This window comes from Triticum aestivum, chromosome 2A (assembly GCF_018294505.1).
Source record: "Triticum aestivum cultivar Chinese Spring chromosome 2A, IWGSC CS RefSeq v2.1, whole genome shotgun sequence".
Lineage (NCBI taxonomy): Eukaryota > Viridiplantae > Streptophyta > Magnoliopsida > Poales > Poaceae > Triticum > Triticum aestivum.
This window is the reverse complement of record NC_057797.1, coordinates 489,599,380-489,609,014: the sequence shown is the minus strand read 5'-3', so window position 1 is coordinate 489,609,014 and position 9,635 is coordinate 489,599,380. Positions and strand designations below refer to the sequence as shown.

At 45.5% G+C, this 9,635-nt stretch overlaps 1 protein-coding gene across 1 annotated transcript; it reads left to right on the top strand.

The window, feature by feature from the left end:
• Positions 1–5,064: 5,064 nt before the first annotated feature.
• LOC123189076 (transport inhibitor response 1-like protein Os04g0395600) lies at positions 5,065–9,321 on the top strand. The gene is made up of 6 exons (XM_044601397.1): positions 5,065–5,443; positions 5,556–5,654; positions 5,744–6,479; positions 7,156–7,651; positions 7,746–8,562; positions 8,904–9,321. Exons 3-5 carry the CDS (start codon positions 6,028–6,030, stop codon positions 8,520–8,522), a joined length of 1,725 nt encoding a protein of 574 aa, XP_044457332.1. The 5' UTR covers positions 5,065–5,443; positions 5,556–5,654; positions 5,744–6,027; the 3' UTR covers positions 8,523–8,562; positions 8,904–9,321.
• Positions 9,322–9,635: the final 314 nt, after the last annotated feature.

Genomic DNA, 9,635 nt, shown 5'->3' with positions numbered 1-9,635 from the left:
GCTAGGCGAGGTTACAGGACAACATGAAAGCCTCTTTTGAACAGGCTACTAGCGTCACCCGACAACTAAATGAGAGCAATGCGAAGCTTCGGGCCGAGCGGGACCTGCTGAGGGCGAAGATCATTGGAAGTGCAGAGCAGCCAGAGGAGACCACTGCCTTGTTGAAGAGGACCAGCGTCATCATCGAGAAACTTATGGGCGTGAATGTCATGCTGCGCATCTAGCGCAGAAGGCTGGTGGAGGAATCCGTGGATGCTCTCAAGTAGCATCTTAAGAACAAGAATGAGCTCATCGCCGCTCGCCGCGGAGAGTAGTTCCCACGGCCTGCAGCAACGCATCAAGAAAGTAGAGATCAACGAGCCAGATCGTTGTCTTCCTTCTTCTTTTGCCCTTATGTATTTCGGGCGTTGCTGCATGTGGCTTTTTTTTAATTATGTTCCTTTTTGTGGGGATTTTAATTATGTTCCTAAATATGTAAGACAATTATTATTCACTGTCATCATCCTTATATTCATCATGCTTACTATAAGTCACAGTCGATGCTATATGGGTCCGTCGGATCTTACATCAAGATCCGTGAAAAACTTTTTTTTTCGGATTTTTATTTTTCTCTCTTAAATCACAGTTCAGTGAGACATATAGCCACGCCATAGAACAGGGGCTCGGAAGCCATTAATGGAGACGTTGGGAGGGAGGTGCGCGGCGGGTAGAGGTCAAAGGGCTCTCCTCCATATGAGCACACGCAGGGGTCTGATTGCACGCCTTCTGTACTCAAATAGCTACCCCGCATGGCACCTCCTAGCCAATAAAAAAGGGAGATGTGTGGCGGCATGTAATTGGTAAGTAGAACACCCACGGTTTCAATAATACTTGTGTTTCCGATTTGTAACGTGACAACACTTGTTCCAAAATGACTTTGTTGATTGTTAATGTGTGCGTCTTCGCAAATCGGACAAAAAAATTACCACAGCATGTTGGTGCCATGTCATGACACCATGCCAAGTTTCATGATTTTTAGGCGTGTTTTGGATTTACAAGAATTAAAAAACCAAGTTTCTCAATCTTTCCGGCCGAGCCACGACGCCTAGATGTTTGATTTCATTCTCATTTCTTGCACGGGACCTAGAAATTCATCCAAGGACACACATGTGATTTTTCAACCAACTTTGCTGCACCGAAGCATGTGCTTGTAGTTCAAATTTGAATTATGCACATTAAATGCCCAGATACTCAATTAATGTATAAAAAAGATCAAACGAATCCAGAATAATTCCTAAATTTAGCACGATACTTCTATTTGGTCTAATCTGCTTGTGTAAAAAAATTAAGGCGGGAGAAGGCAGTGTACGTATGTCGTTTCGCACACGGAAATGACACGTTCCCTCTCGGAACCATGAGCCTCTTGAGGGAAGCTCCGGTTTGCAAGAAGCTTACACCAAAGTTTGTCCCAATTCGGCCAACAAATTTACCGCAGCATGTTGGTGCCATGTCATGACAACATGCCAAGTTTCATAATTTTTAGGCATGTTTTGAATTTACAGGAATTAAAAAACCAAGTTTCATAATCTTTTCGGTCGAGTCACGACGTTCAGATATTTGAATTTCATTCTCATTTCTTGCATGGAACCTAGAAATTCACCCAAGGACACACATGTGATTTTCAACCAACTTTGATGCACAGAAACATGTGCTTATAGTTCAAATTTGAATTATGCACATTAAATACGCAGAAACTCAATTATGTATAAAAAGGCCAAACGAATCTGGAATAATTCCAAAATTTAGCACGATACTTCTATTTGGTCTAATCTGCCTGTGTAAAAAAATTAAAGCAGGAGAAGATTGTGTACGTATGTCGTTTCGCACACGGAGATGACACATTCCCTCTCGGAACCACGAGCCATTTTGAGGGAAGCTCCGTTTTGCAAGAAACTTACACCAAAACTTGTCTCAATTCGGTCAAAAAATTTACCGCAGCATGTTAGTGCCATGTCATGACACCATGCTAAGTTTCATGATTTTCACGCGTGTTTTGGATTTACAGGAATTAAAAAAAAAGTTTCTCAATCTTTTTGGCCGAGCCACGCCGTCCAGATGTTTGAATTTCTTTCCCATTTTTTGGCATAAGACCTATAAATTCATCCAAAGACACATGTGATTTTTCAACAAACTTTGATGCACTGGAGCATGTGCTTGTAGTTCAAATTTGAATTATGCACATTAAATACGCAAAAACTCAATTAATTAATAAAAAAGCCAAACGAACCTGAAATAATTCTAAATTTTAGCACAATACTTCTATTTGGTCTAATTTGTCTGTGTAAAAAAATTAAGGCGGGAGAAGGCAGTGTACGTGTATCGTTTCGCACACGGAGGTGACACGTTCTATCTCAGAACCACGAGCCTTTTTGAGGGAAGCTCCGGTTTGCAAGAATTTTACATGAAAGTTTGTTCCAATCTGGCCAAAAAAATTACCGCAACATGTTGGTGCCATGTCATGACACCATGACAAGTTTCATGATTTTCAGGCGTGTTTTGGATTTACAGTAATTAAAAAACCAAGTTTCCCAATCTTTTCGGCTGAGCCACGACGCCCACATGTTTGAATTGCATTTTTTTTGCATGGGACCTATAAATTCACCGAAAGACACACATGTGATTTTTCAACAAACTTTGATGCACTAAATCATGTGCTTGTAGTTCAAATTTGAATTATGCACATTAAATGCCCCAAAACTCAATTAATGCATAAAAATGCCAAACGAACCCGAAATAATTCCAAATTTAAACACGACACTCATGTACTAGTTGCATGTTCACTGTACGTAGATGTTTTAGCAATTCAAACACCATCCTTTTCCTCTGTAACACCATTTTGTCTTTTAAAACATAATGAAAAATCAGGTATACCATAAAACAGTTTACTAGAAAGAATCGTGTGGGATGCGATATAAAATACCTTGGCGCACCATCTTGTCTGGCTTACGCAGGAAGTTTCGTCGTCTACAATCCAGCGCCCCTGCTTGAACCACACTTGCGTGCCAGTTTCTCGCGGCACCGAGCGTTTTTTTGCCACCGCGGAAATATCTATCTTCCGCCCCTCCTTCTCACCAAAAGCCACATTTTCACTGTTCCTCCTTCCTTTCCAAGTTCAAACCTTCACCGCTGCTTACTGGCAGCTCAGCCTCCTCGCTGGCAACCCTTCTTCTTGCAGCGCCGCCTTCTTGCCGGTTATCCTTCTTCTTGCAGCGCCGCCTCCTCGCCGACGACCCTTCTTCTTGCAGCACCGCCTCCTCACCGGCGACCCTTCTTCTTGCTGTGCGGCCTCCTCGCCAACGACCCTTCTTCTTGCTGCGCGGCCTCGTCGATATGGTCAGGTAATCCACACCCACCCACACCATCCTCATCCTTTCTCGTCCCACATGCCCCGATCGACAGCGCGACACCTTCCACTGAAATCACTGTCCCCCTCCTCCAATTAAGCACCGCCCACAGCCATTTTGCACGCAGTATAACGTGGAGCTCAGTAACATGCGGCCGCACGCGCGCATGAGGTCGCTATGGCTGCCATGCGTGCCGATCGCCAGATCTTGGAGGAGCACCTCGACTTCGAGGCCACCGTCGACACCGCCACACGGTTGTGTACTTTAAAATACAGTTCGTGATGTTTGAATATACCCACGGGTATAAGATTATATCCATGCCCTACCCACGACCAATCAGATCGGGTTTGGGCGCCGCCCATGGGCACAAAAGTATATCCAAAACCTATCCATTCAGATCGGATATCCATGGGTATCCATGTCCATGGGTAAAATTGTCATCCTTAGTAGTAGTACTGTATGAGGAAGAAGGCAAGAAGAAAGTAAGTTTTGCGTGACAATTTCTTCTTACAGGACGTGCTAGTCCTACTGGGCATCATTGCTGCAATGGGAGTATCATACAAGCACGTATCTGTCAGAATCGGGGCTGCGGGGAATCAAGAGGTTCGAACACTGGGTGCGCTCGCTTCTACCGCCCTACTCTACCTTGCAAACCTCACGACGAGGCTCCGACGAGCATGAGATAGAGAAGAAGAACATTGGACACGACAGTTTACCCATGTTCGGACCACTTTGCAGTGTAAAACCCTACTCCTGCTTTGTGGTTAGGATTGCTTGAGGGAGAATTCAATAAGCCAATTTTGATGAAGCTTGCCAATACATTCAATGTAGTGACCCTTGTGGCTGCAACGTATCATGTTTGCAGGTTTACTGTAATCGAATGGAAGATACGAAGTAGGGTTACGGCACTATTCTCAACTCTTGGCTGTGAGTGGATGGACGCCACAAGACTAGAACATTGTCTCCGCTGCATGATTGTATTATAAGCTAGCCCATGAGCCAAGCATTTGTGTATTGTAAAAGCACTGGATCTACGATGTAATACTATGACATGTGATGTATTCTTGGTATTTCATCCTCGACTGTGCATGCCAACTATTGGTGCAGGGACTGACACGGTAAGCGTAGAGATTCAGGCTCCTATAAGGGACCGGGTCGTGACATCAACGATTCTTGTTCCAAATTTCATTCGGTTCAAGTGATCCTTACCAGCCAATACATTTTACGGCAACGAGAATATATTGTTTTGAGGTATATCAAAACCAATACTCTTTTATAATTCTCATTTTTGACGATTCCCTTATGCCACGCATAATAAGAACTCCAAAAAGAAATTAACCAATGAGTAAATTTGGAACATTTGCTCGCAAATAAACAAACTTGCTCTACCTCCATGTTTGTTTATCAAGTGACTTATATCATCGCCATCAATAATACCCGTTTAAAAATTTCATTTGAATCAAGTGATCCTTGGTGGTGGCCAATGCATTCCTTGGCAACCAGAATATACTCTTTTGAGGTGGCCCGTTCGTATTTCGTCGACCAGTCTTTCGTACCTCACCTTTTGATCATTTCTTTTTTAATTTCTCACATCACGTAAAGACCAACCCGGTGAGGGCTGGTTTGGATGCGTGCATCTCCAGCCTCCTCCCAAGTCCTACTCCTACTACTGAAGAGAGAGAGAGAGAGAGAGAGAGGGAGAGCATTCCCCTCCTCCAACCTCCCCCCCAGCTGCCTCCCCTCCCAAAGCTCCCCACTTCTCCCGCTCCGGCGTCGCATTCGCCCCGCCCGCCCCGCCGATTCCCTCGGGTCTTATCCTCGCTTGCGGCCTGCCGACAGCGGGGCTCCCCTCCGCTCGGAGTCTCCCCGCGCCCCGCCGAATTTCTCGGGTCATTCTCTCCGGCGGCTCCGGGTGCGGGCTTTCGGTCCGGGGCGCCGCGGCCCGCGATCATTGCTGGAGGAGAGCTTTTTTCGCGGAGGGGTCTGGTGCGGAGTCTGCAGTACCGGCGGCGTCCATAGGTTAGATCTGGAGGTTTCGGCGCTCTGGATCTGAGCTGTTGGTAGGCTGCATTTTTTTTTTCGTTTCCTTCTCCCCGTCGCTATTTGTTTCCTTTTTCTTAGCAAGTTCCCGGAGGCGGCAAGAACTCAGCGGTCGCTGATCTTTCTTTGCAGGTTTTGGGTGGAGGAATCGGGACTGGCGGTCGCAATCCTCCTAGCCATTTTGGTGCTGTCCGTTCTGGGTTACTAGGGGGTTTGCGTGTTCTAAATAGGGTATGGACGGCAGATGCAGTAACTACTAGTATCTCTTGAAGAAACTTCAGCTGCAGATCTGAAACCCATTTTTGTGCCCCTTGCTGTAGTTGTAGCCCTGCCAGATGAGGTGAACCAGGCCGCTTTCTAGTGCCCCCTTGCCATTGCTTGTTGCCAGTGTTGGTTGCCAGTTTTAGCTCAACAAATCTGGCTGGAGCCTGATCTGCCCAAGCCAGCATTAGTTGTGTGCTCTCTGTGTCTGGTTGAGCAAGGTTGCAGCTTCCATTTGTTGATTTCGTCGGCTTTGTTTAGTAGCTTTGATAACCTGGAGACTGCAAGCAAACAGATCCCGTCCTGCAGCTCTAGTAATAAGGTGGTGCTGGGGGAAGGCACCATGACCTACTTTCCGGAGGAGGTGGTGGAGCACATATTCAGCTTCTTGCCCGCGCAATGTGACCGGAACACCGTTTCACTTGTTTGCAAGGTATGGTATGAGATTGAAAGGCTGAGCCGGCGAACTGTCTTTGTGGGTAACTGCTATGCTGTGCGCCCTGAGCGCGTGGTGCTTCGGTTCCCCAATGTGCGGGCACTGACAGTGAAGGGGAAACCACACTTCGCTGATTTCAACCTTGTGCCACCTGATTGGGGTGGGTACGCCGGACCATGGATCGAGGCAGCAGCCAGGGGCTGCGTGGGTCTTGAGGAGCTGCGGATGAAGCGGATGGTGGTGTCAGATGAGAGCCTGGAGCTGCTTGCCAAATCATTCCCACGATTCAGGGCCCTAGTTCTTATCAGCTGTGAGGGGTTCAGCACCGATGGACTAGCAGCTATTGCAAGTCACTGCAAGTGAGTGTACTTAAAATTGCAGTTTGTTAAGGCATCATAGTTTTCTGATTTGCTGTTTTAGTTTCTGCGTGCATCTAGATCTTATGGTTTAACTTGGTGAGGTATTGAAATATGAAATGCCTTTCTTGCTCTTTTCTGATTAGCTACTAGCCTTCTTGCTTCGGTCCTGCCAGTTATTACTTGTTTGAAGCCTAGATCCAGCACTTGTTCCAATGCTATGTGCAAGTAAAGTTGAAAGGATCAAATTTGATCTGCTGCACAATTCTGTAGCTACAAACTCTCCCGAATTGCATGAGCACTCTTTCAGGGTCTGAATGATCCAGTTGCATCTGATGTCCTTAGTTAGTTATCCTGATGTTCTGTCCAAATTTTGTACCTGCCATTTTTTGACGGACCATTCTTGTGTTAGATTCGTGTATAGTATGTCTGTTATGTTTTTATTTAGCTCGTTAGACTTTACATTTTATCAGTTAATTTTGTCTATACTTCCTTTTTGGTAGGATGAATTGGTATTGTTATGCTCATGGTGCACACAATCTGCTAGGGCAGGATGCAAGTTCTGATTAATTTCATTAATGCATTATTATTATCTCATTAAAGGCACCAATCTACTCTTGTTACATGCATTTAATGGTCAATACACTGACATTGTTTTTTATATTGTTATCTGGTCTAGGCTCCTGAGGGAGTTAGATTTGCAGGAAAATGAGGTGGATGATCGAGGGCCAAGGTGGCTCTCCTGCTTCCCTGATTCCTGCACGTCCCTTGTCTCCTTGAATTTCGCCTGCATCAAAGGGGAGGTTAATGCTGGTTCATTAGAGAGACTTGTTGCTAGGTCCCCAAGTCTTCGGAGTTTGAGGTTGAATCGATCTGTGTCAGTAGATACACTCTCGAAGATATTAATGCGCGCCCCTAATTTGGAGGATCTAGGGACTGGGAACTTGACAGATGACTTCCAAGCTGAATCGTATCTCAGGCTGACCCTTGCATTGGAGAAATGCAAACTGCTGAGGAGTTTATCGGGCTTTTGGGATGCTTCGCCTTTGTGCCTTCCATTCATCTATCCTGTATGTGGGCAACTAACAGGTTTAAACTTGAGCTATGCTCCGACACTTGATTCTTCCGATCTCACCAAAATGATCAGCCACTGTGTGAAACTCCAACGTCTTTGGGTGAGTTCCCTTGCTGCCGCACTCACCTTACTATTTTTATGCTTGATTAAGACAATTCAGTACAGGGTTTGAGCCTTTATCCTGTACACTCCAGGTACTGGATTGCATCGCGGATAAGGGCTTGCAAGTGGTGGCCTCCAGTTGCAAGGATCTACAAGAACTCAGGGTATTCCCATCAGACTTCTATATCGCCGGGTATTCCCCAGTAACAGAGGAGGGACTTGTTGCAATATCCTTGGGCTGTCAAAAACTGAGCTCATTGCTATATTTTTGTCATCAAATGACGAATGCTGCACTGCTTACTATAGCTAAGAACTGCCCAAATTTCACGCGGTTCAGACTCTGTATTCTTGAGCCTGGGAAGCCTGATGCCATGACAAACCAACCATTAGATGAAGGTTTTGGTGCTATTGTTCGTGAATGCAAAGGGCTAAGGCGATTGTCAATATCGGGTCTTCTCACCGACAAGGTTTTCATGTATATTGGTAAATTCGCGAAACAACTTGAGATGCTTTCAATAGCATTTGCTGGAGATAGTGATGCGGGAATGATGCATGTTATGGAAGGATGCAATAATCTGAGGAAGCTGGAGATTAGAGATAGCCCATTTGGTGATGCTGCACTCCTGGAGAATGTTACCAAGTATGAGACAATGCGATCCCTTTGGATGTCATCATGCAATGTCACAGAAAAGGGGTGCCAAATCCTTGCATCAAAGATGCCAATGCTTAATGTGGAGGTTATAAATGAGGTAGATGAGAGCAATGAAATGGATGAGAACCATGGAATCCCCAAAGTTGACAAGTTATATGTTTACCGCACAACTGCTGGGGCAAGGGATGATGCGCCAAATTTTGTTAAAATCCTATAGAGCTAGTTGAGAATTGCCTGGTATCTCCTTGCTGTATAAGGTAATCCTTCTCAAATTATCTACTTTCATTCAGAAGGTATCTTGTTTGTTTGAAGAATCTAAACTTTGAAGTTGCATTCTCTTGTTTCTCCGCAGCTCGTATGTTCCTCTAAATATGTTGTGCATGCAACACGCAACTTGCAAATGATTTTTCAAAAGATGAAAATATAGTACATAGTTGAAAATGATGTCGAACCAACTTTATTCGTCCAAATCTCCCATCTACTTCCTCACTAGATTATAGCTGCTCAATCATAGTGCCGACGCATAGATTGCTGCTGATATATCGCATGATATGATCCCCATTCCATCTGACCTCCCTATACTGGACTGCTTTTACAGATGGTCGGCGGAATGGAATCCGGCGGGGGTCTGTGGACAGTGGCAAGTCTCCCGCTGCCCCCCTCGGCTTTGCAGCGCCAGGAAAAGCCACGTCAGTGTGCTCCTTATCCTGGAGCATCTCTGTCCAGGGATCCATCATTCCCTTTTTAGCGTCTGGTCATATGGCCACTGCCTTTATCCTGTGCATTTTTCTTTTTCTTAAGAGGACCACCAACCAACCAATCCTTTCTTTTCCTTTTTCCTCTACTATGCTGTACTCCGTAGCCATTTGCTTTTGACATTGCCACAGTGGAATGTGCCTCAGCTGTCGCTGTTGCTCTTGTTGTAAACGTTTGTTTGAACCTGACCGAAACGACGATGGCCAATGATCTTGCTCCCGTGAAATCATGCAGCAGAGGCTGGAATAATTTGTTGCTCATCAGCCCATTACTTCATTTTCGGCACTTGTTACCGTCCCTTTTTTTTTAGCTAATGACATTGTGTGCGTCCGGACGAGCGCATGCCGCCTGTGCCTTTGTTTTCTCTGGTCGGGAAGCCAACCAAATCAAGCCACATCTTGCCCTTTTATGTGTTGAGAGCATCAACAACCATGGTTGACTATTCTACTGCTCTATACCACTCCGGCGCGTCGGCTGGCAGTGCCTGGACAAAGCCCATTTTGCGCACTCAACAGCCACAAACCCCATATGGACGCATCATACTGGCAGTGCCTGGACAAAGCCCATTTTGCTC